Source organism: Eucalyptus grandis, chromosome 2 (genome assembly GCF_016545825.1).
Source record: "Eucalyptus grandis isolate ANBG69807.140 chromosome 2, ASM1654582v1, whole genome shotgun sequence".
NCBI lineage: Eukaryota > Viridiplantae > Streptophyta > Magnoliopsida > Myrtales > Myrtaceae > Eucalyptus > Eucalyptus grandis.
The window spans coordinates 19,797,573-19,816,672 of record NC_052613.1 but is presented as its reverse complement, the minus strand read 5'-3'; the positions used below and the strand labels follow the sequence as shown (position 1 = coordinate 19,816,672).

General features: G+C 39.1%; 1 protein-coding gene across 3 annotated transcripts; it reads left to right on the top strand.

Moving 5' to 3' along the window:
• Window positions 1-11,923: 11,923 nt before the first annotated feature.
• On the top strand, window positions 11,924-19,100 carry LOC104425690 (histone deacetylase 5). Of its 3 annotated transcripts, none has more exons than XM_010038471.3 (14): window positions 11,924-12,341; window positions 13,557-13,758; window positions 14,516-14,662; window positions 14,752-14,861; window positions 15,149-15,360; window positions 16,488-16,552; window positions 16,778-16,948; window positions 17,058-17,141; window positions 17,436-17,541; window positions 17,634-17,746; window positions 17,859-18,052; window positions 18,180-18,309; window positions 18,435-18,499; window positions 18,621-19,100. In XM_010038471.3, exons 1-14 carry the CDS (start codon window positions 12,166-12,168, stop codon window positions 18,784-18,786), a joined length of 1,941 nt encoding a protein of 646 aa, XP_010036773.2. In that variant the 5' UTR covers window positions 11,924-12,165; the 3' UTR covers window positions 18,787-19,100. The 3 variants fall into 3 exon arrangements, 2 of the variants coding, with proteins under 2 accessions (XP_010036773.2, XP_010036766.2); XM_010038464.3 differs by having other exon boundaries at window positions 17,625-17,746; XR_005548705.1 differs by lacking the exon at window positions 18,621-19,100 and having other exon boundaries at window positions 17,625-17,746; window positions 18,190-18,309.

Here is a 19,100-nt window from a genome sequence, read left to right as displayed (position 1 = left end):
TGTGAGTGGATATAATTATTTAGGGGCTAAAAATAATACCTCCCTTTTCATATTGCCCTAAAAAGTTGTTGTAGAGTACTCAAGAAAGGTCTTTAAAATTTTCAAGGCTCAATCGGTTATTTTGAATTATTCTTCGCAACATTTCACCTTAAACACATATGGACCGTTACAAATACAAGTAGTCATGCCGGAATTTATTAAAAGGCATTTCACATGAGGGTCACACCAATTGGCAATAACATGTGGCGAGACAACTTAACAAAAAGTTAGTGTTTTTAGTATCTAGGCATAACATATCATGCGGATAATGTGATTGGTCGGTCGTACCACATCGATCATGTATTAGGGTTTTTAGTGAAATGAATTTGTTTATAAGAGATGTGCCATTCTCCACGGTTATGAAAACACCTGACAAGTACCGATTACCATGGAATGGGAGCTTCAAGTGTCTAATTCGAAAAAAACACTACAGTCGCTAACTTATTAATTATTCTAATGAAGTGTATAATCATTACAAAAAAAAAAAAGTACGCTTAATTAGTTCTCTGAGACATTCCTTAAAATTATACTTAATAAGTTTTCTAAGACATTCATTAACAAGACTCCTTTTTAAAATATTGTTAATTCCAGAGAGAGAGAGAAAAAATCTCGCAAAGTGGAGGTGACAAAACGAGTGCATCAGCTTGGCTTCGCTTCCACGTCAAGGCAGCCATTCCATTTGAGGGCAAGCATCCAAAAAGGGTGTTTAAAGCATACCAAGTTGGTGAACTATTTACGGGTGGATGCTTAATTATAAATGACTCAATATAGTCTCTCCCAATTACTATGGGACATGAGATGTCACAAACCTCCTTACTATAAAAAAGACATCCTCGTTAGCATTGGCCTATATAGCTTAGTAATAATCCCATATTTTGATATATGGTCCAATCTAATCTTGTCCCTCTTGAATCCTAAAAATCAGAATTCGCCCAACAGGCCCCTCGTCAGACTCGGTATGAATGTGGTCTATCCACAAACTACCCACTTAGTGGAGGGATAGCATTTGTAACAACATTGCCCATTCAAGGAGGGCCAAATCCTCAAACGGAGTACTTTAAATAACCATACAAGGTGGTGGCTGTTTGAGGCAGGTGTTGATTTATAGATATCTCACCAAGGCATCCCTCAATTGAAGTGGGAGTTAAGACATTTATTTAGAGATATCTTGTAAGATTGGAACATACTGGACCACATATTAAATGGGGGAAGTATCACTAAATGAAATGACGTCAGTTTTTTTAAGTGGAAGAGTTTGTAACATCTCAAATTCCACATTAGATAGAAGGAGCCTTGTTATGTGATATTTAAACTGGCACAGTAGCACCCACCACATATAGTCACTACCTTATTTGGCTATTTAGAATACTATTTTTTTGTAACTTGACTTACCTTGAACCGATTGGATCGTCACATCCACACAGGCATGTTTCGACCTTTCAAATAGATTTTGCACTCGACTCTTTCGGAGTTCTACCTTCTCGGATACAGGTCAAAGGTTCACGTCGATTAGTTCTCAATTATCTCAGCTTTCCTTTTTGCAGATTTAGGTCACATATAGTTTAATTTGTACTCGATCATGGGTTTGCTTTGGTTTCGGCCCTTTTAATCAAATTTTGGATGGGTTGAGTAAAAAACGCATTGCAGCAGGTTGCATCGAGTTTGGGTTTGGTGTCCTCTAGCATTTAGGCCAATATCGTATTCTATTCATTTAGAACTTGGGTAAGGTCAATTTTAGATAATATATGAATTATCTCTTTACGATAAATGATACATAGGAAAATTGTCTGAAAAGTTCTGAACTTATTATACAGTAACCAATTTAGTTTTAAATCTTTTAATTGCGTCATTTTGGTCATAAATCTTTTGACGATTTGCATAGTTAAAAATATTTTTAAACATTTTGATAATTTGTTAGTGTAGTCCTTTCAAATAATTATCCAAATAACAGGTTTATGACTAATTTGAAAAAACTTTAAAAGTTTATGATTAAATTGACACAATTAAAAGGTTTAAAAAATTTGAAAAATTATCTAAAAATTTAGGTCTAAATTAACATAATTGAAATGCATAAAACTGAATTGACCGCCATGCCTTAAGCTACTATATGTGCTTCACGTCTACCACTCAAGCCCGTGAGTCAGACTTATTGATATTCTAAGATTTATTATTAATTTATTGCATATAAAAAAAAGAATTTGAATTTTTTTAGGTGCAAGTTGTTTCAAATACAAAGTTCGATCACTAAACAATGGATATGATATATCAAAATCTCTGAATTTCATATCCTATCTTGATAAGAAATCTAGTCAACCAAATATAACCTAAAATGCCCTTATGTACATTTTTCACGCTGCCCTAAAAAATGTTTTAGAATTCTCAAGAGAGGTCCTTAGAAGTTTCAAGGCTCACTCGGTTATCTTGAATAATTCTTCGCAACATTTTTCGTCGAACACCTCGGGATCGTTACATATAGACGTGGTCATGCTGGAATTTAAGGTATCCCGTGTGAGGGACCAATTGGCAGTAACATGTAGCGAGACAACTTAACGAATGGTTAATGTTATTAGAATCTATATGTAACGCATCATGTGGATAATGTGATTGGTCGGTCACACCATATTGACCATGTATTAGGGTTTTTAGTGAAACAAACTTGTTTATAAGATATCTGTCATTCTCCCAGGTTACGAAAACACCCAACAATTATTGATCACGTTCTTTGATTCTAAGTAATGGAATGCGATTAGTGCTTCTAGTGTCTAATTCAAAAAAAAAAAAAAAAAAAACACTACAATCGCTAACCTATTAACTTTTTTAATAAAGTGTTAATCAATATATTAAAAAGCTATACTCAATCAGTTCTCTGAGATATTTCTTAAAAGTATAATTGATTAATATTTTGAGACATTCATTAACAAGATTCCTATTTAAAAATATTGTTAATTCTAAATAAATAAATCTTGCAAAATGGAGGTGACAAAACGAGTGGATCAGGATGGCTTCCCTTTTAAATCAAGGCGGCCAATCCATTTGAAGTCAAGCATCCTTAAAGAGTGTTCAAAGTAATCCTGCCAAGTTGGTGAATTATTTAGGGATGGACGTTGAATTATAAATCACTCAACGTGGTCTCCCCCAATTGCTCTGGGATTTGGGATGTTGCAAATCCCCTTACTTAAAAAAGGGGCATCCTCGTTAGTGTTGGCCTATATAGCTTAGCAGTAATCCCCAATTTTGATATGTGGTCCAATCTAATCCTTCCCTTTTGAATCCTAAAAATCAGAATTCGCAACTTGTTCAAGCTCTCTATCCTAACAAGGCCCTCCTTGGACTAGGTATGGAATGGATCTTAGTCTATCTGCATACCACCCACTTAATGGAGGGATAGCATTTGTAACGACATTGCCCATTTGATGTGGGTCAAACCCTTAAGGGAGTATTTAAGTAACCGCACAAAGCCGTGGTTGTTTGAGGTGGGTGTTGATTTATAAATATATCACCACGGCCTCTTTCAACTGATATGGGAGTTACAATGTTCATTCAGAGATATCCATAAGATTGGAAAATATTGGGCCACATATTAAATGGGGGAAGTAAATGATGTCAGTTTTTTTTTAGTGGGAAAGTGTGACGTCTCAAGTTGCAAATCAAATGAGAGAGACATTCTTATGTGATATTTAGCTAGCATGGTAGCACCCACCACAAATAGTCACCACCTTATGAGGTTATTTAGAGTATACTTTTTTCGTAATTTGACTCACATGGAACTGATCAAATCATCACATCCGCGCAAGCATCTTTCAACTTCAAATAGATTTTGCACTCGAGTCTGTCCAAGTTCTACCTTCTCGGAATGAGACTCGTTAATGACCGGCGGAACGTGTGTACCTCTAATTATTATTATTATTATTATTATTATTCAATAGTAGGCTTGAAGTAAACTCATGTCCTTATGTGTCACCTGCTCCTAGCCAAGGATATCATCCGTCGATTCGATTATACATGGATCGCCAGGTGGCAAAATCAAAGAGGAAAATGAAGATGAAAATAATATTCGAGAAGAGGAAGATGAAGATGAAGGAAGTGAAGAGGTTGGACGAGAATGGTAATGAGGAAGACGAAAGAGTCTGGTGAAGAGGGAAGATGAGGAAGATCCTTCTCGTGAAAATGTTGAAATTAACAAGTTCTCATCAATGGAAATCTGATATGTTGAAGACATAAAGTGATACACCAGATGTGCTACTGATTTGGTTGCCAACTACTATGGTTTCTCTCATCAAATTGAATAATTCAACCTAGAGATAAGAACTACTCACTACTAGTACTAGCTGACATTAGGGGGAACGATTGTGATTTGCAAAGCGCCTATAAACCAATCTATTCGTATGTTACAATTTGAGGAAAATTACCTAATAAGTTTCAAACTTATGCTATAGATGTCGATTAAGTCCTGAACTTTTAAATTTATTAGACCGCCACGTTAGAAATCAAGCAAAAATTGATCGGAATGATTACATTATAATTTCGCTCAAAAACTTATGATTAAATTGATAAAATTGAAATAGTAAAGATGCTGCACAAAGCGAGTCACGTGTACTAGGAAGTGGAAGCTTTGACCTAGGAAGCCCGGATCCAGATGGCCCATTTCACTAACCTAACCGTGGCCTATTGTAGCCGATCCGCAAATCAAGCTGCTAATTGGATTGCGAGGCCCATTGTAAGAATGCCATATCTCCATCATGGGTGACCCATCCCCTATCTTTTCGGGGAGTTATCATGTTCCAATGCCTCTATGGGTGCGTTTGGGAAGACTTTTGGGGAAAGTCCTTGAGAAAATGTAAAGGCCTTTGAGCTAAAAGGGTTTTTGAAAATGCAAATTGTGTTTGGTAAATCGTATTTGTGAAAGTCCATTGTAAAATATATTTGAGCAAAATAGCATTTGGACAAATTAACTTTGCAAAATACTTTTATTATTAAAAAAAAGGAAAAAAATGAGAATTGGTTGGTTACCGTTGGTGAGGGGCGGGCGGTCCGGTGAGGGACGGGCGAGCAATCCGGCGAGGGCGAGCGGCGGCGAGGGTCGCCACGACCAGATTGAGCAGCCCGGCCACCTCCGCACGGAGGTCGCAGCGCGGCGACCCTTGCCAGAATGTCGCGCGACCCGCCGCACCACGACCTCCGTGCGGAGGTGGCCGGGGCCACTTGATCTGGTCGCGGCGACCCCAATCGCAACCAGATCATCGCGACCAGATTGCGCGATCCCGATTGCACGATCTGGGTTGCCGGAGGTCGCGCGGCCTAGATCGGTCGTGGCGACCTCCGGTGACCCAGATCTGCCGGGGGTTGCAGTGTCACCAGGGTTACAGCGGTGCGACCCGGACGGGTGGTTGCCGAGAGTTGCAGCGGTCGCGGCCACACAACTCACAGGGGGTCGCCGAGGTCACGTGACTGGCCGCCGACAATCGCCGTGACGCACAGGCCTCTTGCCGACCTCTGTCTAGCTCGTCGCCGGCCATGGGCAGCTCCGCGCAACTTCGTCGCCCATCCTCAATGAAGAAGAAGATGAATAGTAACAAGGACAAAACCGGAAAAACGAAATGTTAGTGAGGACATTTGTGAAAGAAATTTTTTTAACTTACTCTCCCTCAAACTTCCGAGAAGACCGAATGCCCAAGGCAGCCCCCAACCTACCTTAGGCTTTCAGCCTTGGGGAGGCTTGCCTTTGGCAAAGGCAAGTCAAAAAAAAAAAAAAAAAAATTGCCAAACACTGAATATTTGGCCCAAAGGCCTTTGGGGGATCCTTGGCAAAGTGGTTGCCAAACATAGCTTATGTCAAGTTTTGGTTTTAAGAACTCTTGAGATTCAATAAAAGAATTCTATTTTGACTATAAAAAATTAGTAAAATTGAAAAATTAATGATCAAATTGGCACCCGTATAATATGTTTAAAATTTATTAGATAATTTTCCCTGTAATTCGGTGATTGATACATACGGATAACAGGCTTCTAATGAGGAAAGCGATAGCGGTTGTCAACCAAGCAACCAAATCGGTTGCGTATTTGACTTTTCTCCTGAACCTGGCCCAGGTGACATGAGGCGAAGATTATGAGGGCCATGATTAGGCCACTGCCGTCAAATCATATATAAGAGAAGAAAGAATTTTGGTAAGTTGCCTTCAATATCAAAGTTGAAAATTGAACTCGTTGAATGGGTATTCTTTAGTCTTTACGTTGCTCAGCTATAAAGCTTCAATGAAATTACCTAGATGGTCACTCGAATCGATTAAAACCGCAATTTGTGCAAGTGCATTTCGAGCCTTGACCTCGGATCATCGGTTTGATTATGAGCCTTAGCTGGCCAAACGTTTTGTCCCCAGAAAAAAATAAAAATAAAGTCCATTCTAATCAAGTGAAATGGTTTAAATTGAAAAAGAAATATGATATGATTTTCCAAAAGTACATGGCCGGTGGCTCCGAATAAACCGTGTCGTCACTTTTGAGCCTCCCCATCTCCTTTTCTTAAAAATCTAGAGAGGAGATTGTCCAAAAATCTTAAACAAATTGGATGACGTTCAATTCAATTATAAATATTTCAATTATACCTATTTAGTCTGAAATCTTTGAATGATTTATCAATTTAGTCATAAATCTTTTAATAGTTTGTTGAGTTTATTTTAATATTTTGATGATTTACCAATGTAATCATTCCAGTCAAATATTTGTATGTACGTGTTTATAATTAAATTGACAAATTTTCAAAAAAATTAAGACTAAATTGGCATAATCAAATGGTTTATGAATAACTTGGCTGCCATACAATAGGTTTATGATTTTTTGGACAATTATCTCAAATTTTAAACATTGCCAATGTTACGTGTTTTCCACTAAGACCATTCCGATCCATAAAATGACATGGTGAAAATGAACATGATGATCCTTAGGTGGAACTTAGTACACTGCAATTTGAGCTTTATTGATCCTATCCCGATGGATTCCCTTGCATTTATGGTGCGAATGATAACGCTTTTTAGCTGGGAAAGAGTTTTTTTTTCAGAAATAGTTCTTTTTTATTTCTATTCCAAAGAACAATTTTCGAGTAAAAGAACCCGTTTGATAACTACACAAAATTTCTACTCTTGGAATAAAAAAATAATAGAAATGCGTTTGGTAACGCAACAGTTTCTTTTTTGTATTTATTCATTTTTTATTCTTGCTCACGGATTGCCAACTGCCAACCACCACCCGTCACTGGCTGCTGCCGCGCCCGCCGCCGCGCCGGCGCTCGCCGCCGCTCGCCGACACCATATCTACTTAGGAGATTTGTTAGGTGGCGGCGAGTGGCAGCAACGGCGGCGGCGAGTGGCGTGGCGGTGGGGGCTAGCGGCGGTCGGCGATCGGCGGTGGCTCGGGGCCGTCGAAGGTGGCCATGGCAAGAGAGAGAAATAAAAGAAAAATAAAAAGAAAATTAACTTATTTCTAGAAATTGTTTAAAGGAATAAGAAGCAACTTTTTTTTGCTTCTCATTTCTGCTCTAAATCTATTTCTGGGAATAGAAAAACAACTTGATGTTATCAAACGGATTTCTATTCTTTTTTTGTTCTGAGGAACAAAAGAATATAAATTCCTAGGAATAGAAATGTTCTCATGCAATACCTTAATGACCAAAGTATTTCACAATATGGATTTTGAATCCTCTCAAGAATTTTGAATATGAATAATAGGGATAGCCCGAGTTTTGATTAAGTCATTCTTAAAATATTCCTCATGATTAGCGTGCACTTGAGACACGTGTCAAATTACCATTTTAAAAAGATTTCTAATCAACTTATACCTGGGATGCATGTTCGATCCCTCATTTCTTAAAAAGAAAAAAAGCCACCTTTGTTGTTGTCAATGTGCACTTGAGACGCGTGTCTAATCATTCACTTTAAATCACTAACTCACATATCTAATCATAGATTTAAACAAAGAATAAAAAGGAAAGGATTGATCAATTTATACTGACACATATATTTGATTGCTCTTTTTGAAAATCTTCATTGTTGTTAGCATGCACTTGAAATGCGCATTTGATCACTCATTTCAAATTTATAACCAACTTGTGTTGGGGACATATGCTTGATCACCATTTTTTTAAAAAAAAAAAAAGAAGTTTTTAATGATCAAGTACCTGGGTCACATGTTTGATCACATTTGCTTTATTAATTTGCATGACCATCTATGTAAATGGCATGATTTACGCTTGTCTTGTCATTCAATAAATTTTAAATTTTAAATAGCAAGCAAAAACAATAGCAGAGCCAGGATTTTTTTCCTTTTCGCAAAAATGGACGGTTATTGTACCTAAATTTTGCCCTCATTTTCATAAAATATGAAGTTTGACCTATGCTCGATCAAGAGTGGAGCAAAGGTTGACCAAACTGAGATAGAAGGCACAAAATGCACTTTCAACATCAAAATGAGGATTTTTACACTTGCCCATGAATTCGAGAGTCAAATTTTATCCCTTCGGGATTTCAGGATTGGTCATTGGATAAATTTCGAAATTAGGAATTGCAAATATCCCAAAGAAACAAAAATCGGGTCAAATGGATGTACAAGGGAGTAACAACTAGTCAAACTTCAGTCAAATCTTTCAGTACTCGAAATAAAGAACCTAGAGCCCAAAGCCGCACCTAGAGGTCTCATAATTGAACAAAAATTTCCAGACCTTTATTTTATAGTAAATAATAACCTTGTAAATGATGAGTGAGCGAAACAACGTTTGATTCTTAGACTCGAGGGCTATTCCCCTGTATTGGTTGAAATTTCTGGTTGGCAATACTGCAAAATTCACCTAATAAAATTTGAGCTCACCGGAAATCTCTCAACGCGAACGTTCTAACGTCCTAAAAATACTTCAAGTTGGACTCGGGATGAAGGAGACATGTGCTTGGAAAAAGGGAGCCTCATCTCAAAATGCACCTTAAGGTGAGGCACACATGCCTTGAATTGAGTCCGATTTTAACGTTTCTCTTATTTATGCATGTTTTTCTATTTGTGCAGAGTAGATACTGAAAGTGGCGCTGCTGTCGTTGCCCTATCCCTTGGGAGGGGAGGCGATGCCCCGCGGGGGGGAGAGAGGAAGGTAGGGGACGAGGGCGGTCTAGAGGGGGAAGCTCTTGAGCTTGATCTTGTAGGAGCAGGGGGAGGAGGAGGGGTGGGTGATGAAGCGAGCAAGCTTGGCGGCGATGGGGATCTTGAAAGTGAGGCTCCCCAGCGTGAGCAGAGGCAAGAAGAAGAAGAAATAAAGGAAAAAAGAAGAGAGTTGATAAAGGGGAGGTATGGATGTTAGAGGTTATGACGCGGTGGTGTCGCCTGGTGAGTGGACTCGTAGTTTGACATGATAAAATCCCAACTGCAACCAATATTTTCTCATAATATGGACTTTAAACATCAAAATGAGTCTTTTGACACTTGCCCACAAATCCAAGAGTCAATTTTTATCCCTTTCGGATTTCAAAATTGGTCATTGATTTTCACATTGTACAGAAATTTGCGATTTATGTTGCACATTTTAAAATTAGGAAATTGCAAGCATCCTAAAGCAACAAAAATCTGGTCAAATAGACGTACAAGGGAGTAATAAGCAATCAAAACTTCAGCTAAATCTAACCACCGACTGTGGTGGCTCCGTTGGATAGGCTTCAGTCCTTTGAGAAAATGTCAGGAGTTCAAAGCCCTTGCAATGGCTGGCGGGCTATTAGGTGATTGATGCGTGGCGCCAGAGTAGTGGTTTCCCCGCTAGCGTCACCTGGGGGTTTACGTGGCGGCTATCGGCCAAAGCGATTCCTCCAACACCAAAAAAAAAAAAAAAATCAATTAAATCTTACAAAACTCGAAATAAGAACCTAGAGCCTAAAGTCACCCTCAAAGGTCTCATAATTCAATGAAAGTTTCAGGACCTCTGAGTTAGGGGTAAGCATCGATCTAGGGTCAACCTTGGACCGACCCTAGACCGGCCCTACCCTGCCGATCCTAGTCTGGTTCCTAGGGAGATTGGATCGATCTTTGGTCATAGAATTCCTAGACCAACACTGTGTGAGTCGGTCCTCGATCCTGAGAATTTCAGGTCAGTCCAACCCGGACCCACCCCGACTATATATATATAATATTATTTATAATTTGTTATATAGAGAAAACCTTAAAATAAACGGCGTCAACAACATTAAATAGCTATTTAATTAGGAGTTCAAGTAATTTTACATTATTCTTTAATAACTTAGGTTTTTAATATCTTTTACGGCGTCAATAGTCTTAATTTATGAAGGAGGAAAATGTTTTTGTGAAGAGTCTTCACGGCGTCCAAAAAGGTATCTTATGGCATCATTCTTTAGTATTTGTTCTCTTTGTCTTATTTATCATCTTAGTCTTCAATTTGCCAAAATCAAAAGAAACTTCTCTGCTCGTCACTCGACACTCGTCTCGCTCGCTTTAGGCCACTTGTGCTACTCGCAGCTCGATGTTTGCTTGGCTTGTTGCTCCCCGCTTGACATTCGATGCTCATTCTGTTCGATGCTCACCATACTTGACCCTCACCACTTGCCTTCATTAGCTAACCTCGCTCATAATCAAACCCATTGAGTTGGTACAGTTCTTAGTTGCCCTTTCAAGGAGTACAAAAAATGAAATAAAAAAATTATTGGTCCTAGGTTGACCTTAAAACCGGACTGAATCCATTGGGTCAGTCCAGTTCTCAATCATTTTTTTTTTTAAAACTACAAAAAATGAAATAAAAAAATTATCGATTGGTCTCGGGTTGACCTTGAACCGAACCAAACCCATTGGATCAGTCCGGCCCTCAGTCCCAAGCTTAATAGGGTCGGTCCTCAATCCCAAAAATTGAGGACCAGCACTATGCGGGTTGGTCCTAAGGTTAGGGGGTGGATTGGCCTAACCTGGACTATCCTCACCCCTAATCTCGCATACATACTAACTAGAGCAGCACCCACATAAGCATAAGAATCTAGACAACTTTTCAGTCCATGTACACTTTGCCTGACACCTATCAAGCTCATATTTGCCAAAACAGAGATCAACCCAACCAAAGTATACCCATCAGGTAACCTTCCCAGGCTTCTCATCTCGCTAAACAATTTCAACCCCTTATCCCACGCACAAAGACGCCCATAACCATCCTCGCTGCCATCTGTGTGATATTCCACCACATGCCCACACTTTGTCGACATGTTGCTTCGACCAGTTACAACCACTTTGAATGAATGAAGGATCAATTGCACCAATTTGAACGAAACTGACCTCGATTGAATGAGAGTGTGAATCAAAGTATATGGCGAACCTAGAAAAAAATAATGGAGAATCGAGGCTCTTGTGTTACACATGAGTGTCTTAATAACGAAAAGGTAGCTTTACTCGAGATTTTGCCTTCTTCGTTCGAAAGAAATGAAATAGAAAACAAAAAAGAAGATGTGAAGAAACGAAAGTAGGGGTTTCTTGTTGTGTTTCAATTCGTATTCCATTAACAGAAAATTTTGTTGCTCCAAGTGAGAGAGGACAAAGAGCGGAGAAGATGAAGAGCAAAAGAAGAAAAACGTGAGAACGTGAAGGGTTTTTTTAGATCAAAAGAATATGAAAAGTTTGGGGGTTTGCTTTTAGATTTGTTAATTTCTATTGATATTTTTGTGGATAAAATTACCTATATTTTGGCCACCAGAAATGTCACATGCTCGCTAGCCGATAAATCCATTTTTGAGGCTTGTTAGTTACTTCAGATTCTTATTTGGGATAACGGCGACTTAGGAAATAAGAAAATAGGTTTATTTTTTGGGTTTTTATCGGAGATTTTCCCTTTTTATATGACGTTGTCTCGTGTAAGGTACGTCGCTCCGTCATGGGATCACGAGCCGAACCAAAGGGGGAAGGGATTAAAGGAGGGGATCAAAAAGTCCCCAACCAGGCCGCCGATGTCCACGTGGCGGGATCTCGTTCGCTCATTGCGGTTAATCTTTTCTCGTTCTTCATTCGTCGATTCGAACTTCCTCGTTTTCTGTTCTCCCTCCTTCCTTCCTCTCGTTGATCAGTCGCGAAGAGAGAGAGAGAGAGGGAGAGAAGGGCGCAGGGCAAGCGATGGAAGCTGTGGACTCCGGGAGCGACGGCGCGAGCCGGGGTCAGCGAAGAGTCGGGATAGCGTACGACGAGAGGATGTGCAGGCATCACACCCCTGACAACGCGCCTCACCCTGAAAACCCTGATCGCATCAGAGCCATCTGGAACGAGCTCCAAGCTGCCGGCATCACTCAAAGGTTCCGACTCCACGCGTAGACTTGCGCATATCCGTGTTTCCTCGGCATTTCTTGGCTTTACCATGTTCGTACTTTTCATTTCCCTTGTCGATTGCATATGAGGTGGCGGTTAAATGATGGAGTGTGTTTGATCAGTGGACGAAGAGGTGTTTAGAGTTCTTTTTCTGTGTTTTTTTTTCTTTTTATCCGAATTTGGTACTGACGTAAAGGGTTCGTTTTTTCGTTTGATCTTTCGTTTTCGGGAGGTGATCGATGTTCATATGGATTGTTGAGAGAATGGAGGGTGTGTTCGCATTTGCCCGAACTGTGCTCAACTTTAAGTGGAGAAGTGTGATTGAATTGGGAATTTTCTTTTGGAGTTGTCATATTTGGTAGAGTGATGATGATGGGATTTGAAGGAAAGATTTTCTCTGTGAGCGTTTAATATCCTGGATAGATTAGATGGTGAATTGGCATGGTCTAAGAGTAGTCCCCACTCATTCACTGTGGAAGTACAGTTTTACAAGATACTTCTCTTAACTTTAGAGGAAAGAATACGGCGGCATTATTTAGTTTCGGTGTTTGGATGTATCAATTGTGGAAAAGATACTCGCATTTTTAAATGACACATTTGGCTTTTGACGTTTATTTCTGATTTCGTTCTTTTTTCTAGACTTAATGAGCCGACTGAAGAATTAATATAAGGGGCGCAATTTAATTTTTAATGGGAACAAAAATACATGATAATTAGCTCACTTTGTTTTGGAATTTCTTTTTGTTAATTCAATTGTGGGGAAATTCTACCAGGGATTGCTAAACTTTAATGGGCATCAATTTGGGTCAATTAACTTCGGTCTAAATCATCGGTTCTCTAAATTTTCATATCTTTATAATTGATACACTTTGACCAGAATTCAATAAATTTTCTCGTGAAGTGTTGAATAAGAGACATGTGGCCCCAATATGGTGTTGAATGTTTTGCCCTTGTGTTGGCCAAACCAGCATTTCTCCAAAAAATGGGCCGGATTCCAGTCAAAGTGCATCAGTTACGATGAAAAATAAAGCGCATTGGATGATTAAAATCAAAGTTCAGCTGCTCGATTGTTTGATGAACTAAAGTCAGCAACCATTGGTGAATTTTAGACGTGTTATAGTCGTAGCAAAGTGGTACGTGATAAAAGACCAGTCAATTGCTCTGTCATTTTAGTGTATGATTTACTGCTTCTTCTTATCCAGGTGTGAGGTTTTGAATGCCAAAGAAGCAGAAGATAAATATATTTTGTCAGTCCACAGCAAAAGTCATGTTGATCTGATTAGGAACATAAGTTCCAAACAGTTTAACTCTCGCAGAAATATAATAGCTTCAGAGTTTGATTCGATATACCTGAATAAAGGGTCATCGGAAGCTGCTTATCTTGCTGCTGGTTCTGTTATAGAGGTAATTTTTTTTTTTTTTTTAAAAACCTGCATGCTTATTGATTGCCTCCCTTTTTAGGCAGTGAGTAATAATTTTCCGCTGCTGCAAAGCCTCTGAACTGCTGTATGAGTTATTGGGTAAAACTGCATGTAATGTTTACAATGCATCCGCATGCATGAAAGAACCTCCATTGCATAAGGTCTGTAATTAACTGTATTTATCTGAGCATATATGGTTGGCTGTATATAGTACCTTTTTCCACATGCACTGTACTAAGTACGTAAGGGACTCTATTATCGATCATGTAAGACTGTGCATGAATATGTACCTACCTTATCCCTGAAAATCGTAGAAGATTGTCTTTCTCCACTGCCTAATAATCAGGGTTTGTCTCTTGACCAAAATAGAGCTTGCAGGGTCCTTCCATGTCTGCAAAAGTATCTTTAACATGGTCAACTGTTTTACGGCCTTGATGTTCTTCCTGCTTGAAGCCTGATGTGTATCCAGGCTATTCATCACAGGGAGATTTATTTTCTTGGCAGAACTTTCACTTGAGTTAGACCTACAGAATTGTTTGACAGCAGACTTACTGGAATTTCTGAAAGTCAAGCAGTTTTCTCTTGCAAATTAAATGAATAGCCTATCTAATCTTTTGCATGATGACAAGCATTCTGGATTGCTGCAATCCATCTGCAACAATAATATGTACTTCTGCTTCCATGATCATGTGATTGCATCTTTCAATTGTGAAGGTTGACCAGAATAATTATCCCTGTAGGTTGCTAAAAGAGTTGCCAAAGGAGAATTAGACTCTGCTTTCGCTATTGTAAGGCCTCCTGGACATCATGCTGAACATGATGAAGCAATGGGATTTTGTCTCTACAACAATGTTGCTATTGCTACAAAGTTTCTTTTAAACAAGAAAGTGAGTGCTGGTTTCCGAGTACCTTTCTCTGACTAAGTAGGTGTCCCCTCATGTAGTTTTTACTCTTTCCCTTTTTTTTCCTTTTGCAGGAATTGGGCATCAACAAAATCTTGATTGTTGACTGGGATGTTCACCACGGAAATGGTACTCAGAAGACATTCCGGAAAGATCCTCGCGTTTTGTTCTTCTCTGTCCATAGGTATAGAAACTACAGCAGTTTTTATGTGATCCTCATGTCTAGGAGTAATAGCCTAAATTCTGTTATGACTTTTTTCTGAAGATAAAATTGTATTAGGTGAGCAAGTACTAAAAATGTTGTTTCGACTGTGATTTAGGAGCTCTTTTTCCTTACATGAACTCTTTACTCATCATAATCTTAAGCTTGTAGACAAGCCCCGGGTTAATGGCTTAAACTTGAAACTCACTGATGTACTCTCACCATGGACATTTGATCCATAACTGAAAGGTATCAACCTCATATTTCAGGCATGAGTTTGGGTCCTTTTATCCAGCCAGTGATGATGGTGACTATACAATGATTGGAGAAGGTCCCGGGGCTGGGTATAATATAAATGTCCCCTTGGGGTATGGTCGGCATGGAGATGCGGACTATCTAGCAGTATGGGACCACATCCTGATCCCTGTTGCTAAGCAATTCAATCCTGACATGATACTAATTTCTGCGGGTTTTGATGCAGGTCTGTTATCATATATCTGACGAGCAATTTTTGTCTATGGTCATTTTCATTTTTCTTTGTACTTTAGTTTAAGCTATGATTTTGGTGTTTCCACAATTTTTCCTCATTTCATGTTAATGCAGTGGCAGCCTTGGTGACTAGAAGTGATGTGATTGCTTGGCTTTGTGAGACATTTTCTTTGACACATGCATCAATGAGTGGTTTTCTTTATTGACTAGAATTCATAGAGGAATTGAATAAAAGATGGTATAAAAGATTGTAGCATTTAATAAAAGTTGCATTGGTTGCAGGAATTACAATTAGTCATAATAGGTGGGAGCTGATATTTGGTTCAGAACGTGGTCAGTGCTATGGGAATGTAGGATATAGATCATACTAGATAGCCATATAATATGCCTACTTAGTTTGTGTCCACAGAACATTTTGTTGGGCTCTTTCGAGGAGGAAAAGCATGTAAAAAATTCTTGTAATCATATTGTAAGATGAATAGATGAAGCAAAAGTTTTTGTCATGTTTCGTTCACATGACAGAATATAACGCCTGAGATTGATCATAGACCAGAATTTGAAATTCATGAGATTATCTTCATGTCATGTCTTAGTTTATTAAGGCCTATTTGAAGGTTGATTAGGCATATTCTACATCTGTAGCTTTTACTACACGATTAGTTCATAATAGGTGAAATTCGAAGGGGGTGTTGCTGCATTGGCTATGCCTACCCACCTTTTCTACTTATCAAATAAAAAAGAAGGGGGGTGGGGTGTTGGGGAGATAGAAGAGTGTAGGAAAGCAGAATCCAGTGCTCATGGGCTTCAGTTCTCTGTCATCGTTTCACTTATCCTTGTTGAAGAAAGATAAATATATAAATTCCATGATTACTGCCTAAATAGGTCAGCACAAGAGTCTGAAGGACTCTTAGCAACTCCAGACTCATGATGGTCGCTGCTTTAGGAAGGTATCACTCTGATTGATTAGTATGTTTCGGTTCATGTGTATTTGAGCTATAAAAAGAAATGGCGTGCTCAAATTTTGCTTTTGCTGTTCCAGTACTTCCTCTATATAGTATGTACGACGGTGACTACTTAGCAGTGAGTTCTACTAATTTATTAATTTAATGCTTATAACAGCTGTTGGTGATCCTTTGGGAGGTTGTTGTGTCACTCCATATGGATACGCAATGATGTTGAAGAAGGTTAATTTCTGGATAAGTTTCTCTCATTTTTTTGGGCAGCTGGAATCCGTCTCAATCCATTTTTTGGTTGAAATATTGTAAATAATATGTAACTAAGTAACATGGGAAGTCATCTTCTCAGGAAATCCTTTTCCCTTGTTTACTTTGTGTTATTGTCATAAATAGTATTTGATCAGCTTAATTGGATCCTTACAAGGCATTAAGCATATTGATGTTACTTTTCAGTTGGTGGACTTTGCACGAGGTAAGATAGTATTAGCATTAGAAGGAGGATACAATCTCGCCTCAATTTCAAATTCAGCCCTTGCATGCATGGAAGTTTTGCTGGATGACAAAACTGTCGCTAGTTCTACCAAAGCCTATCCTTTTGAGTCCACATGGCGAGTAATACAAGCGGTAAAATGTTTATTTTCTGGGTGTTCTGGCAACACGTCTCCCTGGAATTTAGCTGCATCATTATAATCAATCAAATGATAGTGTGCTAATAGCAAGCTAACTTTCTCAGGTTCGTCAAGAACTAAAAGCTTTCTGGTCAGTACTTGCTGATGAATCGCCAACCAAGTTAACAAGTCAAAAAGCACCCATTCCGGTGAAGATTCTTGCGCTTGTTACTTCTATGCAAGCATTCTTATGTCCCGAAATCTGGATGCTAGAATACTTATGATTCCTAGAGGCTGATTTGACCTCTCATTTTTGCTTTTATCAAAGATAAACCTTTATTATTATCTAGAGATGTAGTATGTTACTAACTGAGTCCTCTGACAAGCGTTATTTTATCTTTTACAGGGCGTATGAAGTGAGCTTTAGAAGTTAATTGTTCCGTTTTGTTTTATATCATTATCATGGTTCCCATTACTAAAGGAATCACTTTGTCTTTTCCCAGCAAATTCTCATTTCAAGCTGTGACTCTGAAGCTGAAGATGTTGAGGAGCTTCTGCAGGATTTCATTCGACCTCTTTCAACATTCAGGGTTGATGAAGATCATCATGGTAAAGAAACTTGCCATCAGTGGAAATGTGAAAAAGTACATCTGAATTCTGTTAAATCAATACAATCTTTAAATCAAATGTAGTGCTTGCAGAATCTGCTTCTGTGTCCTGGAGATCAGATCTTTCGATAATTGACATCTGGTATGCCACCTTTGGATCAAATATGTGGAAGCCTAGGTTCCTCTGCTATATTGAAGGTGGACAGGTAATGCGCTTTATTATTACCTTTTTCAAGCTTTAGAACATCAGTTACCTAACATGCTGATGTTTCATGACATACATGATGATTGTATTGTGGTCCTATCCAATGATTTCAGGTGGATGGCATGCAAAAGCCATGTTCTGGCTCGATGGACAAAAGCCCGCCTAAAGAGATTTTGTGGAAGACCTTTCCTCACCGATTATTCTTTGGCAGGGAATCCACACGCGCATGGGGTTTGGGAGGAGTTGCTTTCCTTCATCCCGAAAGCAAGGATGAGGATATTGTGCACATGTGCCTGTATAAGATAACGTATGTCTTTGTCATGTTTTTCTCCTTTATGTTTCCCTGCCTCTGTCGAAGAGAATACTCTCTTGAGAAGGATGGAGTGGATATACTGCAACTACGACCTTTTGTCTTTTTGACTTTCTCTGATCAGGTTAGAGCAGTTCAATGATGTCTTGCTTCAGGAAAATGTTTCCAGCTATGGCATGAGTTCTCCTTTTTTTGATCTTACATCTTTGGACTGCAGTAAAGAAAAAGGATCCATCGACTTGGAAGCTGTCAAGGTATTTCCTTTTGATCTCATCCAAGTACTGTCTTGTGCACCCGATAAAGCCTCAACTTTATCTCGTTCTCTTTCAGTTATCACATTCTGATCTCTAATATTTCAAGCTGGTCGATCTATTTACAGAATAGTTGGTACCATAACGTTGTTTACTTGGGAATGGAGCAAGACATCCCCATACTCACAATGACGTAAGCATATAAATTACCTTGCCCTCCTCTCCTTGAAGTAACATGATCTCGAGACTCTCAGCCAAATAGACTTCTTGGTCCACGGGATTAATACGATATACCAACTTGCTCATCTATTTAGGTGCAACATGTCGGATATCAAAAACTTCAAGTCGGGGAAGTTTCCTTTGCGCGCTCCAAGTGAAGACTATGCCAACACGTTGATAAGAGGCTTGGTGGAAGGAGGGCAGCTCTCGGAAGAGGAAGCCATGTCCTACATCAAGGACGCTGCTACGAAGCCCTTATAGAATGCAAACATTACTTATTTGCTCTCCCCTTTATCGAGGATGTTTATTCTTCATTTGCAACCTTGCTAGATTCTCTGGAGCAAGAGTGATTCCGACCAAAAGTCTGGCCTCTTAGGTAGCGCTTTATATTTAAAGGAGACTAATTTAGGCTTGTGTATAATCCCATTAAGCGAATTTCTCTTGTATATAGTCTCACCGATCCTGCTGAAGTAGCTCTAGCCAACTTCTTCAGGGTTGATAAGCTTGTAGTTTCCCTTCTGTACGCATTGATTCAAGGACCGTGTTTGTAGTTTGAGAATGCATTAGTTTGAGAA